We start from the raw sequence: 22007 nt of genomic DNA on the forward strand, positions 1-22007 counted from the left end.
CACCCTGGCTGCCGGTGAATCATACTGAATCTAAACAAAACAGCTGTATAAGCATATTATATTAATTGCCACAACAGATCAAGTGGATTATAATCATGACTAATACTATAAAGAATGAGGACAAAAAAATGTGACAGAAGACAGGTTTCCAGGACCAAAAAACAAACAAATCTTTATGCATTTTTTTCCCATGAGCCTCTGCTACTTTGGATGCAAGTTACAGCAACAAACTACATTGAAATATCTATTGAAATAAAATAAACTTCATGCACACATATCAAATAGTACATTCAGAGAGAACAAATTAAACAAATGAGAAATGAAAAGAACCATGGTTAGTGCAAAACCCTTCATTAATGACATGAAACAAATGGGGAAGATTGGAAACAGGTTTGTCTGACTCTGAACCAACAATCGTTCCCATTCAGGCTGACAAAACAGAAGGAATGAAACGTTTCCCCCACAGTGCAAAATATAATGATGAATAAAACAAAAAATAAATAAACAAACATAATGAAATATAAAAAAGGGGGAGGGGGACAGGGGGAGGACAAGAATGAAAAGCAACAAGACCACAAAGATGTTAGGAAGAAACTATAAAATGCGAGCAGTTATGAGGTAGTGGAAAAGAGAAAAATAAGATGATCGCAATTGAGGAAAAGCTACAGATTCCTACTTACAAGATTTATAAGAAAGGAGAATTTGGATAAAAGATGCTGCAAGATAACAGAAATAAAATGGAAAGAAATCAAAGGACAGAAGTAGTTACAAGAAAGTACTTTAAAATATGGTGAAAGTGTCAATTTAAAAAGGAAGGTTTGTTCTTTTATTTGTTTTAAAAGAAATAATAATAATAAAAAAAAATATATGGTGGGGTTTGTGTAACAGTAAGGTGCGAGTTTGGAAAACATTGTGCACAACAATGGGTAAATAATTAATGGATGATTGTGTTTCACTTAATAAGGTGTAATTAGTCTAATGAAATGAATTAGATCCATCCCAGCCATATCCACATGAGGCTGTGGAAAAGTGTCTAAAACAACGGATGCTCAGCAGATTTTCAGATGCCATTATGATCATTGGTCAATCTGGAGTAGCACGTTATAAATGTGTTGGAAATAGAACAGTCTACATATATGAAGAGAAACTGCCCTTTCGCCATTACTGCAGTTCACTAACCAGAAATCTGTAGCAAAATGTTATATACTTATCTGAATTATTTATTTGGATACAAAATAAACATATAAAATAATGCAGGATGCACTGTGAGTGCCTAGCAGTGTTGTCAGCTAAAACCACACTCCATATCAGTTCAATGTGCTCAATACAAGAGCAGGAATAATAGGATTTTAATACCTACCAGTAAATCCTTTTCTCGTAGTCCATAAGGGATACTGGGGACACATTAGTACGATGGGTATAGACGGGTCCAAAGGAGCCAGTGCACTTTAAATTTCTTCAACTGGGTATGCTGGCTCCTCCCCTCTATGCCCCCTCCCACAGGCAGTTCTAGGTAAAACAGTGCCCGAAGGAGAAAGGACATACTTGAGAGAAGGAACATAACAATAAGTGTGGAGAGATTTACACACCAGCACACCATAACATAACCGGGCAAGCAAAAGCTGGCAACAGAAAACAGCAACAGCTGAACAGGTAACACATGACAGAGGACCTGCAGAAAGTCACCGCACAGAGGCGGGCGCCCAATATCCCTTATGTACTACGAGAAAAGGATTTACAGGTAGGCATTATAATCTTATTTTCTCTAGCATCCATAAGGGATATTGGGGACAGATTAGTATGATGGGGACGTCCCAAAGTTTCCAGAATGGGAGGGAACGGGCGGAGACTGCTGCAGCACCGCCTGCCCAAACTGGGTATCCTCTTTGGCCAGGGTATCAAACTTTTAGAACTTCACAAAGGTGTTCTTCCACGACCAGGTAGCAGCTCAGCATAGTTGCAAGGCTGAGACTCCACGTGCAGCCGCCCAGGAAGAGCCCAACGATCTTGTAGAGTGGGCCTTCAGAGACTTAGGATCAGGTAAGGCTGCCAACACATAGGCCTGTTGGATAGTAAGCCGAATCAAACGAGCAATGGACTGCTTTGAAGCAGGGCAACCCTTTTTCTGCGCATCATAGAGCACAAACAAGGAATCCGTTTTTCTGACCCGAGCTGTGCGCTTGACATAGATCTTCAAGGCTCGCACTGCATCCAAGAAGTGCCAGAACTGGATGGAATCACAATAGCTTGATTCAAGTGAAACACGGAGACCACCTTCGGCAGGAACTGCTGTCTAGTCCTGAGCTCCGCTCTGTCCTCGTAAAAGACCAAGTAGGGACTTTTACATGATAAGGCACCCAGTTCTGAAACACGTTGAGCAGAAGCCAGCGACAGTAACATCACAGTCTTCCACGTGAGGTACTTGTATTCCACCGTCATCAGAGGTTCAAACCAGGAGGACAGTAGAAAACATAACACCACATACAAATCCTAAGATGCTGTAGGCGGCACAAACGGAGGTTGTATGTGAAGCACCCCTTGCAAGAAGGTCTGAACTTCTGGCATGATAGACAACTTCCCCTGGAAGACGACAGAAAGAGCTGAAATTTGGACCTTAATGGAGCCAAGACGTAAGCCTTTATCCACTCCAGTCTGCAGGAAACAAAGGAATCTTCCCAAGTGGAATTCTTCAGATGGATATGTGCGTTCCTCGCACCAATAGACATATCTCCGCCAGATATGATGATTGTGTTTTGACGTCACAGGTTTTCTGGCTTGCACCATAGTGGCAATTAACTTTTTGGAAAGCCCTTTGTGAGCTAGGATGTTCCGCTCAACTTCTATGCCGCCAAACAAAGCAGTCATAAGTTCGGGTAGATGAATGGATCTTGCTGAAGATCCCTTCTTAGTGGCAGCAGTCAAGGGTCTTCTATGGACATGTCCAGAAGAGCTGCGTACCACGCTCTCCGGGGCCAATCCGGTGCAATTAGGATTGTACTCCGTGATGTCTGATCCTCTTGAGCACCCTTGGGATCAATGGAATCAGAGTAAATAGGTAGACCAGCTGGTGAGGCCAAGGCGACGTCAGCGCATCCACTGCGCTCGCCTGAGGGTCTCTGGTTCGCGAGCAGTATCAGCGAAGCTTCTTGTTGAGGCAAAACGCCATCATGGCGATCTGTGGGCATCCCCACCTGTCGACAATCTGGACAAACACCTGAGGGTGTAATCCCCACTCCCCCGGGTGGAGATCGTGGCGACTCAGGAAGTCCGCTTCTCAGTTGTCCACTCCAGGAATGAAAATTGCAGACAGTGCTCTTGCATTTCTTTCCGCCCAGAGAAGTATTTTTGACACCTCTCGAATGCAGGCCTTGCTTTTTGACCCCCATTGTCGATTGATGTACGCCACGGCCGTGGCGTTGGCCGACTGAACCTGGATCACCTGATCCCAGAGTAGAGGGGAGGCCTGAATAAGAGCATTGTAGATAGCCCAAAGTTCCAGTATGTTGATCGGAAGTAGGGCCTCTTGGGCAGACCACCTGCCCTGGAACTGCGCCCCCTGGGTGACAGCTCCCCATCCTCTCAGACTCGCATCCATTGTGAGGAGAATCCAATCCTGAATCCCGAAGCGTCAACCCTCCAGCAGATTGGAAGATTGTAGCCACCACAGGAGTGAAATCCTGGCCTGGGGTAACAGGCGAATCATCTGGTGCATCTGAAGATATGAACCGGACCACTTGTTCAGGATATCCAATTGGAAGGGTCTGGCATGGAACCTTCCTAACTGTATCGCCTCAAACGAGGCCACCATCTTTCCCAACAATTTCATGAAAGATAAATGGAAACTCGAGCAGGTCGGAGAACCATGCGAACCATTTCTGGGAGGAACACCCTTCTGAGCTACAGTATCCAGTAGCATACCCAGAAACAGGAGCCGTTGAGACGGCTCCAGATGGGACTTCTGTAGATTGAGGATCCACCCGTGGTGAGACAGAAGTTGAATAGTGCAATCTATATGGAGCAGTAGAAGTTCTCTGGAACACGCTTTTATCAGGAGATCAAGGGACAATGCTGGCCCCCCTGGACTCGGAGCTGAAACATAATTTCCGCCATCATCTTCGTGAACCCCTCGGAGCTTTAGACAGGTCGAACGGTAACACCTGAAACTGGTAGTGATCGTTCAGTAGGGCGAACCGCAGATAGGCCAAATTGGGATATGGATGTAAGCATCCTTGATATCCAGGGACACTAGGAATTCCTGTTGTTCCAGGCCTGCGATCACTGCTGTTAAAGATTCCATCTTGAATTTGAAAACCTTCAGGTAAGGATTCGACTTCAGATTCAAAATGGGTCTCGCAGATCCGTCTGGTTTTGGCACTACGTACAGACTGGAGTAGTAACCTTGTCCCTGTTGATGCAGGGGTACTGGAACAATGACCCGAGACTGGACCAACTTGTTGACGTATATTTTCCAAAGCTGGTAAGCTTGATTTTAAAAATCGTTAGGGAGGAGCACCGATGAACTCCAGCTTGTAACCGTGAGAGATAAGGTCCCATACCCAGGCATCTTGGTAGGAACCATCCCAGATGTGGCTGTAGTGACGTAACCGATGTCCCACCACGAGATCCCCTTGGGGTGGGTGGGCACCGTCATGCCAAAGTTTTTATGGAAGCTGAACTGGTGCTCTGTTCCTGAAAGCTGGCAACAGCTGGTTTACCTCTGGAGCCCCTAGCTGCATTGGAGGCACCCCCCCTGGCCCTAGACCAAAATCTGTAGGACTGATAGGACTGAGTAGACGGTCCCGGGTAGAAACGCCTAGCCGGCGGAGCCCCTGAAGGGAGAAAAGTAGATTTCCCAGCAGTAGCTTTGGAGAGCCATGCATCCAATTCACCTCCAAAGAGCCATTCACCTGTGAAGGGAAGAGATTCCACATTAAGTTTAGAGTCAGCGTCTGCAATCCACTGACGCAACCATATGGCTCTGCGTGCAGACACAGCCATAGCAGTGGTCCTAGCATTAATATTGCCAATCTCTTTAAGGGAGTCACACAGGACTCTTGCCGTGTCCTGATTATATTTTAGGAAAGTTACAGTAGTAATTAAGGTCATGTCGCCCGAAAGACTCTCCTGAATTTTAGTAGCCCACCTATGAATTGCATGTGTCATCCAGCAATGACCGGTCTTTGAGCTACACCTGCAGAAGTGTAGACAGATTTCAGAGTGGTCTAAATTTTCCTATCCCCCGGGTCCTTCACCGCAAAGGAACCCAGAGCCGGGAGCACCGCCTTTTTAGAGAGTCGAGAGACTGAGACCTCTACTGCTGGAGATTCCTCCCAGAATTTTTTGCCTTCAGGAGCAAAGGTGAAGGTATCCAATAACCTTTTGGATACCTGATATTTTTTATCTGTATTTTTCCAGGCTAATTTAAATAAATCATCCAATTCCTTGGAATCAGGAAAAGTGACTGCCAGTTTGTCTTGTGGGAGGAAAAATTACTGCTGATTAGTAGCGTCCACCAGGGGAAGCTTTAACACATCCCGTATAGCCAAACTGAGGGGTTCGATACGCTGTGTAGGGGTGGAATCCCCACTAATGGGATCCCCAACATCCCCATCCACCTGTACATCATCATCAGAATCGAATAGGATTGCAAGTAAAGCATGTTTATGTGCACCTGTAGTAGACAGCGGGGAATGGGATACATCAGCCTTGGCAGCTAGGCTAGCCACTGCTTGTTGCAGTTCTTGTGTTTTATTGGCATTGGCAGTGAGCTGAGATGACATATCAGACATCATAGTTTTGATAGCCCCCAGCCAGGAAGGCTCTGGACTCTCCCACACGTTGTTATCAGCATTTCGTGATGACCGACTACACTGCTCACTGGAACCAGACGAAAATAAGAATTTACTTACCGATAATTCTATTTCTCGGAGTCCGTAGTGGATGCTGGGGTTCCTGAAAGGACCATGGGGAATAGCGGCTCCGCAGGAGACAGGGCACAAAAGTAAAGCTTTCCGATCAGGTGGTGTGCACTGGCTCCTCCCCCTATGACCCTCCTCCAAGCCAGTTAGGTACTGTGCCCGGACGAGCGTACACAATAAGGGAGGAATTTTGAATCCCGGGTAAGACTCATACCAGCCACACCAATCACACCGTACAACTTGTGATCTAAATCCAGTTAACAGTATGATAACAGCGGAGCCTCTGAAAAGACGGCTCACAACAATAATAACCCGATTTTTGTAACTATGTACAAGTATTGCAGATAATCCGCACTTGGGATGGGCGCCCAGCATCCACTACGGACTCCGAGAAATAGAATTATCGGTAAGTAAATTCTTATTTTCTCTATCGTCCTAGTGGATGCTGGGGTTCCTGAAAGGACCATGGGGATTATACCAAAGCTCCCAAACGGGCGGGAGAGTGCGGATGACTCTGCAGCACCGATGAGAGAACTCCAGGTCCTCCTTAGCCAGGGTATCAAATTTGTAGAATTTAGCAAACGTGTTTGCCCCTGACCAAGTAGCTGCTCGGCAAAGTTGTAAAGCCGAGACCCCTCGGGCAGCCGCCCAAGATGAGCCCACCTTCCTTGTGGAATGGGCATTTACATATTTTGGCTGTGGCAGGCCTGCCACAGAATGTGCAAGCTGAATTGTATTACACATCCAACTAGCAATAGTCTGCTTAGAAGGAAGAGCACCCAGTTTGTTGGGTGCATACAGGATAACAGCAAGTCAGTTTTCCTGACTCCAGCCGTCCTGGAACATATTTTCAGGGCCCTGACAACATCTAGCAACTTGGAGTCCTCCAAGTCCCTAGTAGGTGCAAGGCACCACAATAAGCTGGTTCAGGTGAAACACTGACACCACCTTAGGGAGAGAACTGGGGACGAGTCCGCAGCTCTGCCCTGTCCGAATGGACAAACAGATATGGGCTTTTTTGAGAAAAAACCACCAATTTGACACTCGCCTGGTCCAGGCCAGGGCCAAGAGCATGGTCACTTTTCGTGTGAGATGCTTCAAATCCACAGATTTGACTGGTTTTAAACCAATGTGATTTGAGGAATCCCAGAACTACGTTGAGATCCCACAGTGCCACTGGAGGCACAAAAGGGGGTTGTATATGCAATACTCCCTTGACAAACTTCTGGACCTCAGGAACTGAAGCCAATTCTTTCTGGAAGAAAATCGACAGGGCCGAAATTTGAACCTTAATGGACCCCAATTTGAGGCCCATAGACACTCCTGTTTGCAGGAAATGCAGGAAACGACCGAGTTGAAATTTCTTTGTGGGGCCTTCCTGGCCTCACACCACGCAACATATTTTCGCCACATGTGGCGATAATGTTGTGCGGTCACTTCCTTTCTGGCTTTGACCAGGGTAGGAATGACCTCTTCCGGAATGCCTTTTTCCCTTAGGATCCGGCTTTCCACCGCCATGCCGACAAACGCAGCTGCGGTAAGTCTTGGAACAGACATGGTACTTGCTGAAGCAAGTCCCTTCTTAGCGGCAGAGGCCATAAGACCTCTGTAAGCATCTCTTGAAGTTCCGGGTACCAAGTCCTTCTTGGCCAATCCGGAGCCATGAGTATAGTTCTTACTCCTCTACGTCTTATAATTCTCAGCACCTTAGGTATGAGAAGCAGAGGAGGGAACACATACACCGACTGGTACACCCACGGTGTTACCAGAACGTCCACAGCTATTGCCTGAGGGTCTCTTGACCTGGCGCAATACCTGTCCCGTTTTTTGTTCAGACGGGACGCCATCATGTCCACCTTTGGTATTTCCCAACGGTTTACAATCATGTGGAAAAAACTTCCCGATGAAGTTTCCACTCTCCCGGGTGGAGGTCGTGCCTGCTGAGGAAGTCTGCTTCCCAGTTTCCATTCCCGGGATGAAACACTGCTGACAGTGCTATCACATGATTTTCCGCCCAGCGAAAAGTCCTTGCAGTTTTTGCCATTGCCCTCCTGCTTCTTGTGTCGCCCTGTCTGTTTACGTGGGCGACTGCCGTGATGTTTTTCCCACTGGATCAATACCGGCTGACCTTGAAGCAGAGGTCTTGCTAAGCTTAGAGCATTATAAATTTACCCTTAGCTCCAGTATATTTATGTGGAGAAAAGTCTCCAGACTTGATCACACTCCCTGGAAATTTTTTCCTTGTGTGACTGCTCCCCAGCCTCTCGGGCTGGGCTCCGTGGTCACCAGCATCCAATCCTGAATGCCGAATCTGCGGCCCTCTAGAAGATGAGCACTCTATAACCACCACAGGAGAGACACCCTTGTCCTTGGATATAGGGTTATCCGCTGATGCATCTGAAGATGCGATCCGGACCATTTGTCCAGCAGATCCCACTGAAAAGTTCTTGCGTGAAATCTGCCGAATGGAATTGCTTCGTAGGAAGCCACCATTTTTACCAGGACCCTTGTGCAATGATGCACTGTTTTTAGGAGGTTCCTGACTAGCTCGGATAACTCCCTGGCTTTCTCTTCCGGGAGAAACACCTTTTTCTGGACTGTGTCCAGAATCATCCCTAGGCACAGCAGACGTGTCGTCGGGATCAGCTGCGATTTTGGAATATTTAGAATCCACCCGTGCTGTTGTAGCAGTATCCGAGATAGTGCTACTCCGACCTCCAACTGTTCCCTGGACTATGCCCTTATCAGGAGATCGTCCAAGTAAGGGATAATTAAGACGCCTTTTCTTCGAAGAAGAATCATCATTTCGGCCATTACCTTGGTAAAGACCCGGGGTGCCGTGGACAATCCAAACGGCAGCGTCTGAAACTGATAGTGACAGTTCTGCACCACGAACCTGAGGTACCCTTAGTGAGAAGGGCAAATTTGGGACATAGAGGTAAGCATCCCTGATGTCCCGGGACACTATATAGTCCCCTTCTTCCTGGTTCGTTATCACTGCTCTGAGTGACTCCATCTTGATTTGAACCTTTGTAAGTGTTCAAAAATTTTTTTAGAATAAGTCTCACCTAGCCTTCTGGCTTCAGTACCACAATATAGTGTGGAATAATACCCCTTTTCTTGTAGTAGGAGGGGTAATTTAATTATCACCTGCTGGGAATACAGCTTGTGAATTTTTTTTTCCCATACTGCCTCCTTGTCGGAGGGAGACCTTGGTAAAGCAGACTTCAGGAGCCTGCGAAGGGGAAACGTCTCGACATTCCAATCTGTACCCCTGGGATACTACTTGTAGGATCCAGGGGTCCTGTACGGTCTCAGCGCCATGCTGAGAACTTGTCAGAAGCGGTGGAACGCTTCTGTTCCTGGGAATGGGCTGCCTGCTGCAGTCTTCTTCCCTTTCCTCTATCCCTGGGCAGATATGATCTTATAGGGACGAAAGGACTGAGGCTGAAAAGACGGTGTCTTTTTCTGCAGAGATGTGACTTAGGGTAAAAACGGCGGATTTTCCAGCAGTTGCCGTGGCCACCAGGTCCGATGGACCGACCCCAAATAACTCCTCTTCCTTTATACGGCAATACACCTTTGTGCCGTTTGGAATCTGCATCACCTGACCACTGTCGTGTCCATAACATCTTCTGGCAGATATGGACATCGCATTTACTCTTGATGCCAGAGTGCAAATATCCCTCTGTGCATCTCGCATATATAGAAATGCATCCTTTAAATGCTCTATAGTCAATAAAATACTGTCCCTGTCAAGGGTATCAATATTTTTAGTCAGGGAATCCGACCAAGCCACCCCAGCTCTGCACATCCAGGCTGAGGCGATCGCTGGTCGCAGTATAACACCAGTATGTGTGTATATACTTTTTATGATATTTTCCAGCCTCCTGTCAGCTGGTCCTTGAGGACGGCCCTATCTATAGACGGTACCGCCACTTGTTTTGATAAGCGTGTGAGCGCCTTATCCACCCTAAGGGGTGTTTCCCAACGCGCCCTAACTTCTGGCGGGAAAGGGTATACCGCCCATAATTTTCTATCGGGGGGAACCCACGCATCATCACACACTTTATTTAATTTATCTGATTCAGGAAAAACTACGGTAGTTTTTTCACATCCCACATAATACCCTCTTTTGTGGTACTTGTAGTATCAGAAATATGAAACACCTCCTTCATTGCCTTTAACGTGTGGCCCTAATAAGGAATACGTTTGTTTATTTACCGTCGACACTGGATTCAGTGTCCCTGTCTGTGTCGACCGACTAAAGTAAACGGGCGTTTTAAAAACCCCTGACGGTGTTTTTGAGACGTCTGGACCGGTACTAATTGTTTGTCGGCAGTCTCATGTCGTCAACCGACCTTGCAGCGTGTTGACATTATCACGTAATTCCCTAAATAAGCCATCCATTCCGGTGTCGACTCCCTAGAGAGTGACATCACCATTACAGGCAATTGCTCCGCCTCCTCACCAACATCGTCCTCATACATGTCGACACACACGTACCGACACACAGCACACACACAGGGAATGCTCTGATAGAGGACAGGACCCACTAGCCCTTTGGAGAGACAGAGGGAGAGTTTACCAGCACACACCAAAAACGCTATAATTATATAGGGACAACCTTATATAAGTGTTTTCCCTTATAGCATCTTTTTTATATATTTCTAACGCCAAATTAGTGCCCCCCCTCTTTGTTTTAACCCTGTTTCTGTAGTGCAGTGCAGGGGAGAGCCTGGGAGCCTTCCCTCCAGCCTTTCTGTGAGGGAAAATGGCGCTGTGTGCTGAGGAGATAGGCCCTGCCCCTTTTTCGGCGGCCTCGTCTCCCGCTCTTAACGGATTCTGGCAGGGGTTAAATATCTCCATATAGCCTCCGGAGGCTATATGTGAGGTATTTTTAGCCAAAATAGGTATTCATTTGCCTCCCAGGGCGCCCCCCTCCCAGCGCCCTGCACCCTCAGTGACTGCCGTGTGAAGTGTGCTGAGAGGAAAATGGCGCACAGCTGCAGTGCTGTGCGCTACCTTTAGAAGACTGAGGAGTCTTCTGCCGCCGATTCTGGACCTCTTCTTACTTCAGCATCTGCAAGGGGGCCGGCGGCAAGGCTCCGGTGACCATCCAGGCTGTACCTGTGATCGTCCCTCTGGAGCTGATGTCCAGTAGCCAAGAAGCCAATCCATCCTGCACGCAGGTGAGTTCACTTCTTCTCCCCTAAGTCCCTCGTTGCAGTGATCCTGTTGCCAGCAGGACTCACTGTAAAATAAAAAACCTAAGCTAAACTTTTCTAAGCAGCTCTTTAGGAGAGCCACCTAGATTGCACCCTTCTCGACCGGGCACAAAAATCTAACTGGCTTGGAGGAGGGTCATAGGGGGAGGAGCCAGTGCACACCACCTGATCGGAAAGCTTTACTTTTGTGCCCTGTCTCCTGCGGAGCCGCTATTCCCCATGGTCCTTTCAGGAACCCCAGCATCCACTAGGACGATAGAGAAATAGGGGCGAATCTGGCATTACATACACTGCGTAACTTCTGTTTCACCATTATGAAATACAGAAACAATACACATACAACACAGACTGAATACAATACAAGCCTGCCCTACTGCATGCGAGAGGAGACACAGAAGAGAGGACACCAGCGCACCCAATGCTGTACAGCCCCAGTGAGACTGTCAGCATTTTATGTATATTATATAACAGTGATACTGCTGTACAGAGGATTCCCCAGAGGAATGCAAACTGTGCACTAATAGCGGATCTCCCCTTCTACACCCGGTACCAGTGATCCGGCGTGTGAACGTTTTGAGGAACTGTATGAGGCTGCTGCTTATGCAGAGGAAGGCGCCAAAATGCAGCTGAGCCCGCTCTGATGTAGCTCCGCCCCCCGCAATTGCGCCGGAGCTACTAATAGTTTATACTGGCTATGTCTCCAACATCCTTTGTAGCCTCACATAAATGCTTGGTACAAAACCTCCAGCCAGTATCGCGCAAAGGCATCCGCGGGTCCCTCCTAGGAGGGACCTGTACGCCTCACCCGTGCCTCTGCCGCACAATGAACCGGCGGGCCCACGGTTTGTACTCACCACTGATGATCACCTTCAGGCTCTGGTGTGGGGTGTGCGGCATGCTGCAGCTGCGACAGCTAAGGAGCAGTGCCCCGCTGAACAAACAGCCCCTCAGGACGGTGGTCCTGCAGCGGAGAAGCGGCTCTGAACCTCATGAGGCCGGTGACCATCTCCCCCCTAAATCCCAAGGCGCAGGTATGCTGTTGCCCAAACAGCATACCGAAATAAGCAAAAGTTTAAGAAATTGAAGAAAAACTCTGGAGCTAGCAGAGTGTGCATCCTCTCCTGAGCGCACTTTTTTCTAAACTGCCTGTGGGAGGGGGCATAGAGGTGAGGAGCCAGCACACCCAGGTGAAGAAATTTAAAGTGCACTGGCTCCTTTAGACCCGTCTATACCCATCGTACTAATCTGTCCCCAATATCCCTTATGGATGCTAGAGAAAAAAGGGCTTTTTATTTCATGACAATGCAGCCCATAGTAAACCGTTATCACTTTATTTAATGGATTACACTAAACTGCTAAACGTTGATATTGGATCTATGGTTTACAGAAAGCATTTTGCACGAGTCCAATCATTGTCTCAGGGGAATTATATTAAACACATTGTTGTAACATCTAGACTCTAGACTGATCTCTGTTGGATGCCCCAGGTAATAATTATTCTTCCCAGGGTTCACCAATTCTTCTCACAACCATGGCTGAAATCACTGCATAATGGATATAGCTGAGGTGGTTTTAAACATGATTCATTTCATTTCTGTAGGTAAAATGAATAGATTCACTGACACATAATAAACCCAACCCTCCCTCGCCTGCCCATTCACACAATATAATCTTACAGGTAGGAAGTATGGGAATTCTGAGATGAAGACCTATTGGCACTCTGGAAACTTACCTGTCATACTACTATCTCGATTAACTCCATTTTGTAGCTTACAATGAACCAGAGCAGCATCAAAGAGCCATGAGCCAAATAAGTTTAATATGCTGTTGACTTTGGGTCTTGTAGGAGCAGGTAATGGGCGTGGCTCAGAGTTTGTTTGGTTTGGGCTGGACAGTGGTGAGGTGGAAGACGCCTGCTGCTGAACTTTTGTGCTGTGTGTTGTATTTACCTGGGAAAAATAGCAAGAAACAAGGAGTTTACAAAATGGTCCCATCAGCTCACAGACCACACACAAAACTTCACAGGTTACAGTCGCTCATCAAATTTCCGTCTTCTACACAAAATCTGCATTTAAAGCGCCACCCTTCCTTAATGTGTATAAAAAGAGTAAATAACACGTTAAACACCATATTTTAAAGATCAAGAACGAACTACAGTATGCAGAGATATTAGCAGAAGCCCAAATGATGACACCCAAAAGTTTTACACTCCGAATTACATTGAAAGACTAATTTTAACTCAAGCTAATATTTCAGTTTTAGGTGGATATCAATAAGCTAAATAATACTACAAAATATTACTATTAGATATTAGGCTTCTACCTATATTGGAGTACATGCTAGATTGGCAGGAATGCCACTCACCAGGTAATATCTAATTTCTCTTACGTCCTAGAGGATGCTGGGGACTCCGTAAGGACCATGGGGTATAGACGGGCTCCGCAGGAGACATGGGCACCTATAAAGAACTTTTAGTATGGGTGTGCACTGGCTCCTCCCTCTATGCCCCTCCTCCAGACATCAGTTAGAACGTGTGCCCAGAGGAGATAGGGTGCATTACAGGGAGCTCTCCTGAGTTTTCTGTGTAAAAGTATTTTGTTAGGGTTTTTATTTTCAGGGAGCACTGCTGGCAACAGACTCCCTGCATCGTGGGACTGAGGAGAGAGAAGCAGACCTACTTAAATGATAGGATCTGCTTCTTAGGCTACTGGACACCATTAGCTCCAGAGGGAGTCGGAACACAGGTCTCACCCTGGGGTTCGTCCCGGAGCCGCGCCGCCGTCCTCCTCGCAGAGCCGGAAGATAGAAGCCGGGTGAGTATGATAAGAAAAGAAGACTTCAAGGCGGCAGAAGACTTCAGATCTTCATGAGGTAAGCGCGCAGCGGTAACGCTGCGCGCCATTGCTCCCACACAACACACACAGGCACAGATGGGTGCAGGGCGCAGGGGGGGGGATGTGTCCTGGGCAGCAATAAACCTCGTTTTTGGCACAAATATATATATTAGGCTGCGGAGGCAGCAAATATAGACGATCCCCCGCCATTTTTATGAAATTGAAGCGGAACCGAAGCCAGCCGCTGGAGGGGGCGGAGCTTGATCCCTCAGCACTAACCAGCGCCATTTTCTCCACAGAAGCTGCAGAGAACGCTGGCTCTCCGGACTCTCCCCTGCTGAACACATCAGAGGGCTGAAAAAAAGAGGAGGGGGGCACATTTCAAGCGCAGTGAGTGGGAATAGCATTGGCATCATATATATATATATATATATATATATATATATATATAAAAGCGCTATCTGGGTTTTCCAGTGTCAGTTTGGCGCTGGGTGTGTGCTGGCATACTCTCTCTCTGTCTCTCCAAAGGGCCTATTTGGGAAATTGTCCCCGTTTAGTTATATCCCTGTGTGTGTGGGGGGTCGGTACGTGCGTGTCGCCATGTCTGAAGCGGAAGGCTTATCAAAGGAGGAGGTGGAGGAGATGAGTGGTGTGTCCCCGTCGGTAGTGCCGACTCAGGAATGGATGGATATGTGGCATATGTTAAATGTAAGTGTAGAATCATTGCATAAGAGGCTAGACCAGGCATGTCCAAACTGCGGCCCTCCAGCTGTTGTGAAACTACATATCCCAGCATGCCGACACAGTTTTGCTGTCAGAGAATGCTAAAGCTGTGTCAGGGCATGCTGGGATGTGTAGTTTCACAACAGCTGGAGGGCCGCAGTTTGGACATGCCTGGGCTAGACAAAGCAGAATCCAGGGAGATATCAGGGGGTCAATCCACGGATTGGACCGACTCACAGGGCCCGACAGGGTCTCAAAAGCGTCCCGTCACAAATTGTGGACACAGATACCGACACGGACTCTGATTCCAGTGTCGACTATGATGATGCTAGATTGCACCCTAGGGTGGCAAAAACTATTCAGTATGTGATTATTGCAATAAAAGATGTTTTGCATATCACAGACGACCCCTCTGTTCCCGACACGAGGGTGCGCATGTATAAGGAAAAGAAACCTGTGGTAAACTTTCCTCCATCTCATGAACTTAATGAGTTATTTGAAAAAGCTTGGGAATCTCCAGATAAGAGACTGCAGATTCCCAAAAGGGTTCTTATGGCGTACCCTTTCCCTACACAGGACAGGGCACGTTGGGAATCCTCTCCCATAGTGGACAAGGCTCTAACACGCCTGTCCAAGAAGGTGGCACTGCCGTCTCCAGATACAGCGGCCCTCAAGGACCCTGCGGACCGAAAGCAGGAGACTACATTAAAGTCTATTTATACACATACTGGTACTTTACTTAGACCGGCAATTGCGTCGGCATGGGTATGTAGTGCAGTTGCAGCTTGGACAGATACCCTGTCAGCTGACCTTGATACCCTAGATAGGGATACTATTTTGCTAACTTTAGCACATATTAAAGACACAGTCTTATATATGAGAGACGCTCAAAGAGACATTGGATTGTTGGGTTCCAGAGCCAATGCCATGGCTATTTCAGCGAGACGATCCTTATGTACCCGCCAATGGACGGGTGATGCGGATTCAAAAAAGCATATGGAGGTTTTACCCTATAAGGGTGATGTGTTGTTTGGGGTTGGGCTCGCGGACCTGGTTTCCACAGCTACCGCAGGTAAATCTACCTTTTTACCTTTTGTTCGCCAACAGCAAAAGAAAACTCCACAGTATCAGATGCAGTGCTTTCGGTCGCAAAAGCCCAGAAGAGGTCGGGGCTCCTCCTTCCTTGCCAGAGGTAAGGATAGAGGGAAAAGAACACCTGCCGCGGCGGGTTCCCAGGAACAGAAGTCCTCCCTGGCTTCTACAAATTCCACGGTATGACGCTGGGGCTCCCCTGCGGGAGTCCGCACCGGTGGGGGTACGCCTTCGACTCTTCAGCCAGGTCTGGGTTCGGTCAGACGTAGATCCTTGGGCGATGGAGATAGTTTCCCAAGGCTACAAGCTGGAATTCGAAGAGGTGCCCCCACGCCGATTTTTCAAGTCGGCCTTACCAGCTTCTACCCCAGAGCGGGAAGTAGTGTTAGCTGCAATTCAAACGCTATGTCAACAGCAAGTGATAATAGGGGTTCCCCTGACCCAACAGGGAAAATGGTACTATTCGACTCTCTTTGTGGTCCCCAAGCCGGATGGTTCGGTCAGGCCCATTTTAAATCTAAAATCCCTAAATCTGTACTTGAAACGTTTCAAATTCAAGATGGAATCACTCCGAGCTGTAATAGCCAGCCTGGAAGGGGGGATTTTATGGTGTCACTGGACATAAAGGATGCTTACCTTCATGTCCCCATATATCCCGCTCATCAGGAGTACCTGAGATTCGCGGTACAGGATTGTAATTTCCAGTTTCAGACGTTGCCGTTTGGACTTTCAACATCCCCGAGGATTTTCACCAAGATAATGGCGGAAATGATGGTGATCCTGCGCAGGCAAGGAGTCACAATTATCCCATACTTGGATGATCTCCTGATAAAGGCGAGATCAAAAGATCGATTACTGAAGAACGTGTCGCTCTCTCTGAGAGTGCTCCAGCAACACGGTTGTATTCTCAATCTGCCAAAGTCACAGTTGGTTCCAACAACTCGACTATCGTTCCTAGGCATGATTCTAGACACTGAACGAAAGAAGGTTTTTCTCCCGTTGGAAAAAGCCCAGGACCTCCAGAACATGGTCAGAGACCTGCTAAAGCCAAAAAGAGTGTCAGTTCATCAATGCACTCGAGTTCTGGGGAAAAGGGTGGCAGCCTACGAGGCCATTCCCTTCGGCAGGTTCCATGCGAGGACGTTTCAATGGGACCTTCTGGACAAGTGGTCCGGGTCCCATCTACAAATACATCAGAAAATAACACTGTCCCCCAGGGCCAGGGTGTCTCTCCTATGGTGGCTGCAAAGTGCTCACCTTCTAGAGGGTCGCAGGTTCGGCATTCAGGACTGGGTTCTGGTAACCACGGACGCGAGCCTCCGAGGATGGGAAGCAGTCACCCAAGGAAAAAACTTTCAAGGACTATGGTCAAGCCAGGAGTCCTGTCTGCACATCAACTGGAATTAAGGGCCATATACAACGGCCTTCGACAAGCGGAGGGTCTTCTTCGCAACCTACCGGTTCTGATTCAATCAGACAATGTCACAGCCGTGGCTCATGTGAACCGCCAAGGTGGGGCAAGGAGCAGAGTCGCGATGGCGGAAGCCACCAGGATTCTTCGCTGGGCGGAAAATCACGTAAGCGTTCTGTCAGCTGTCTTTATTCCGGGAGTGGACAACTGGGAAGCAGACTTCCTCAGCAGACACGATCTCCATCCAGGAGAGTGGGGACTTCATCAAGAAGTCTTTGCAGAGATAACGGGTCTCTGGGGAGTTCCTCAAATAGACATGATGGCGTCACGCCTTAACAAGAAGCTTCGGAGGTACTGTGCCAGGTCCCGGGACCCTCAGGCGAAAGCAGTAGACGCTCTGGTAATGCCATGGGTGTTCCAGTTGGTCTATGTGTTTCCTACTCTGCCTCTCATCACAAAGATGTTGAGGATCATAAGACGGAAAAGAGTACAGACAATACTCATTGTTCCAGACTGGCCTCGAAGGGCCTGGTACTCGGATCTTCAGGAGATGCTCGCAGAAGATCCTTGGCCTCTTCCGCTAAGGGAGGACCTGTTACAGCAGGGACCCTGCACGTTCCAAGACTTACCGCGGTTACGTTTGACGGCATGGCGGTTGAACGCCGGATCCTAGCGGAGAAGGGTATTCCGGAGGAGGAGATCATACCTACTCTAATAAAGGCTAGGAAGGAGGTGACGGCGAAACATTATCACCGTATCTGGAGGAAGTATGTATCTTGGTGTGAAGCCAAGAATGCTCCTACGGAAGATTTCCACCTGGGCCGTTTTCTCCACTTTCTACAGACAGGAGTGGATATGGGCCTGAAGTTAGGCTCTGTTAAGGTACAGATTTCCGCCTTTTCGATATTCTTTCAGAAGGAATTGGCTTCGCTTCCAGAAGTCCAGACTTTTGTGAAGGGAGTGCTACACATCCAGCCTTCTTTTGTGGCCCCAGTGGCGCCATGGGACCTGAACGTGGTGTTACAGTTCCTTAAGTCACACTGGTTTGAATCCCTTAAAACGGTTGAGTTGAAATTTCTCACCTGGAAGGTGGTCATGTTATTGGCCTTAGCTTTGGCAAGGCGGGTGTCTGAATTGGCGGCATTGTCTCACAAGAGCCCCTACTTGATTTTTCATGTGGATAGAGCAGAATTGAGGACTCGTCCTCAATTTTTACCTAAGGTGGTGTCTTCATTTCATATGAACCAACCTATCGTGGTGCCTGTGGCTACGAGTGACTTGGAGGATTCCATGTCCCTGGATGTAGTCAGGGCCTTAAAAATTTATGTAGCCAGGACGGCTAGAATTAGGAAAACAGATGCATTGTTTGTCCTGTATGATGCCAACAAGATTGGCGCACCTGCTTCGAAGCAGACTATTGCTTGCTGGATCTGTAACACGATTCAGCAGGCTTATGTTACGGCTGGATTGCCGTTACCGCATTCAGTAAAGGCCCATTCCACTAGGAAGGTGGGCTCTTCTTGGGCGGCTGCCCGAGGCGTCTCGGCATTACAGCTTTGCTGAGCGGCGACTTGGTCGGGTTCAAACACTTTTGCTAAATTCTACAAGTTTGATACCCTGGCATTTGCTCAGTCGGTGCTACAGAGTCATCCGCACTCTCCCGCCCGATTGGGAGCTTTGGTATAAATCCCATGGTCCTTACGGAGTTCCCAGCATCCTCTAGGACGTAAGAGAAAATAAGATTTTAAACCTACCGGTAAATCTTTTTCTCCTAGTCCGTAGAGGATGCTGGGAGCCCGTCCCAGTGCGGAAAATCTGCAAGACTTGTATATAGTTATTGCTTGATAAGGGTTATGTTACAGTTGGAATCGGTCTTGGACCGATGCTGTTATTTGTTCATACTGTTAACTGGTTTTGGGTATTCCAGGTTATATGGTATCATTGGTGTGGGCTGGTATGAATCTTGCCCTTAGATTAACAAAATCCTTTCCTCGTATGGTCCATCTCCTCTGGGCACAGTTCTCTAACTGAGGTCTGGAGGAGGGGCATAGAGGGAGGAGCCAGTGCATACCAATACTAAAAGTTCTTTATAGCTGCCCATGTCTCCTGCGGAGCCCGTCTATACCCCATGGTCCTTACGGAGTCCCCAGCATCCTCTACGGACTAGGAGAAAAAGATTTACCGGTAGGTTTAAAATCTTATTATTTTTGTTTAACTTAATGATATCCACCCTCTCTGGAACCATCCAGAATTATAAGTGGAGGGTGAGCTCAAACTATTTTTGTAAACAAAACATTTAATAAGTAAATAGTTATACTAACATTTAACCGTTTTCTCTCAAGCCAATGGGGCAAAGGGGATGGGTGCGCAAGGACTATAGGGTTGCAGACACACAATTGGGTGATATCTTTAAATTGTTTAATCTTCTCCCACTTCTATATTACCATCCTGCAAGGTTCTCTTCAGTTTCTAACAAAACCAACATAACAAAGCCAGATGAAAAACTACGGGTGGTCTTCAGTTTGCCGGCTGTCGGGATCCTGCCGCACAGTATACCGGCGCCGGAATCCCGACAACTGGCATACCGACATTTTTTCTCCCTCTTGGGGGTCCATGACCCCCCTGGAGGAAGAATACCTGCGTGATATCACTAAGCTAACTGAGCATCTGCCACTATATATGTCCATTCTGAAATAAGTCTGATCTGAGAAACTCTTGAGTATAACAGTACAAACTGCATGGTGCCTACTGTCGAGACATTCTTCCCCAGGACTAACACACATTAACAGACTTTGAGCCATTATACCAGTCTGTGTAACAAGTATAATCGAATAGACTAGGCAAATATGCATCCTTAATGTCCAAGGAAACCATGTTGCGCTACAGCGTTAACCGCCTTCTATGGATTTTCCCAATCATCAATATCTCTTTATGAGAATATATAAGGGGACAGGGCAAGTTATCAAACCGCACAGATGAAAGGAAGGTTAGAAATTACTGCTACTTGCTTTCCTGGATGATTAGTGTCTGCCTCTGCACCTACATTAAACCATCCACCGCACACCATCTCATAGAATCTTCGTCAAAACAAGAGGAATCCTTGAGGTACTATTTCTCAGCTACTTTCCAGTCTTTTCCCCAAAACAGGACAAAATCTTATCCCTCATTAGATAAGGGAACACATATATAGCTTTAAAGAGGCAGCCCAGAAAAATAAAGTTCTTGGAAGGAAATAATAGCAAGTTGCTCAGTTTCCACCAGAATTAAAGAGATAGTTTACAAGTTCTAATGCAGCAGTTACTATACAACAAATAAAATTGGAGTATGCAATGCATCTAACCACCTGATAGAGATGTTCCATCTCCCATATCTGGTGGTCCCAGCCAAACGTTTATTTCTTCTAGGATTAATTCAATGTTAGAGCCACTGATACCCAAAGACCTCTAATCTTTCTCAGATGCCAGGTCTGGCCAACCTGCGGCTCTCCAGCTGTTGCAAAACTACAAGTACCAGCATGCTTTACCAGCTGGTCAGTGGGATGGTATGCTGGAACCTGTACGTTTACAATAGCTGGAAAGCCGATCCTTGCTATCCTCTCCAGAGCCTGAACGAATACTGATCTCACATTCTGTCTGTTTTGAAAAACGAATTGAAGGGAAACAGAATGAGATTAAAATTCCCTATGCTTTTTACGTAAAAATAAGTTATGGCACGTTGCATGCATATAAAAGAAAACATACCCCTAATTTACAAGACAAACCAGGTGTATCTGTCTCCTTACTGACCCCTTGGTTCTTCAAAAAAAAAAAAAAAAAAAAAACCCACTTCACAAGCTTAAACTTTGAGCGCAGTCCAAACCTCCCTCATTTAGGATAGTGCTCCATTATAATCTGCTACTCCTAACATCTTTTTATTAAAATTCGGAGGATTAAAACATCTCATTTCTGTACGCTCTGGCTACACTGTTTGTACCATATTTCGTCATATTTAAAAAATAAATAAATAAATATATATATATATATATATATATATACACACACACGCACACACACACACACACACACACACACACACACACACACACACACACACAAGGAGGTGACTCCGATATTAGGAAACAATTACCAAAAATGCACAAGCAATAACATTACCACTTACTGCACTGGTTTTCATGGTGGTTTTGTTCACAGTGACAGCGCGGTGCCTTCGGCTGTGAGGAGGAGTTGTATTGGTTGCAGTGTTTTGAGACATGCTGAGTCTGTTCACTGGAGTTGGAGGAGCACTGTCTGCCCTAGGGCGAGAGATGCCTGGCGGGAAATAAACAAGACACTCTTTGAACCTCCACCTTTTTATATGGAGGTTATTATTAGTAAGAGATTGACTCGCCCATACACAACCCTACTCCTCAGTATCATGTCTCTCCATCTAATACCATTATAACCATAATGAGCAACTATATTTGTGAGCTAAATCCCACCAAAACAAAAAGGGGATTAAAGTTGCAACAATGAATGTCCCAAAGATATTTAAGAACCATGTTTTCCTCTCCCCCAATCACCCTTACAATATGGCATGCTGTAATTTGAAATTAGATTTGGTTGTAGTGAGTACGACTGAAGCACTTGTAATGCATGTAGTGAATTACTGTTCACCACTACAATTAAATGGCTATTTAGAAAGACAGTCACCTTTGGGAATAGGAACAAGGTAACAGTTCTATTTATTGATTTTAGAAAACTTCCACCCATCCAAAACTACACCAGAATACTTAAGAATGTGATTCAGATCTGTGTAATCCAAA

The 22007-nt window shown here is 46.8% G+C and overlaps 1 protein-coding gene across 4 annotated transcripts in view; it reads right to left on the bottom strand.

Annotated features, from left to right (window-relative positions):
• The window catches only part of RALGAPB (Ral GTPase activating protein non-catalytic subunit beta), a 275647-nt gene that overhangs the window by 146969 nt on the left and 106671 nt on the right, over positions 1 to 22007 (bottom strand). For 2 of the 4 annotated variants that reach the window (XM_063960194.1, XM_063960193.1), the window contains exons 8-10: positions 21365 to 21513; positions 12879 to 13095; positions 681 to 716 (exon numbers count right to left, since the gene is read on the bottom strand). In XM_063960194.1, the coding sequence (XP_063816264.1) occupies positions 681 to 716; positions 12879 to 13095; positions 21365 to 21513 (402 nt within the window). The remainder of the gene's footprint in view (positions 1 to 680; positions 717 to 12878; positions 13096 to 21364; positions 21514 to 22007) is intronic. The other 2 variants (XM_063960196.1, XM_063960195.1) reach the window with 1 other exon arrangement.

The sequence above is a fragment of the Pseudophryne corroboree genome, chromosome 3, assembly GCF_028390025.1.
Source record: "Pseudophryne corroboree isolate aPseCor3 chromosome 3, aPseCor3.hap2, whole genome shotgun sequence".
In the NCBI taxonomy this organism is placed as follows: Eukaryota; Metazoa; Chordata; class Amphibia; order Anura; family Myobatrachidae; genus Pseudophryne; species Pseudophryne corroboree.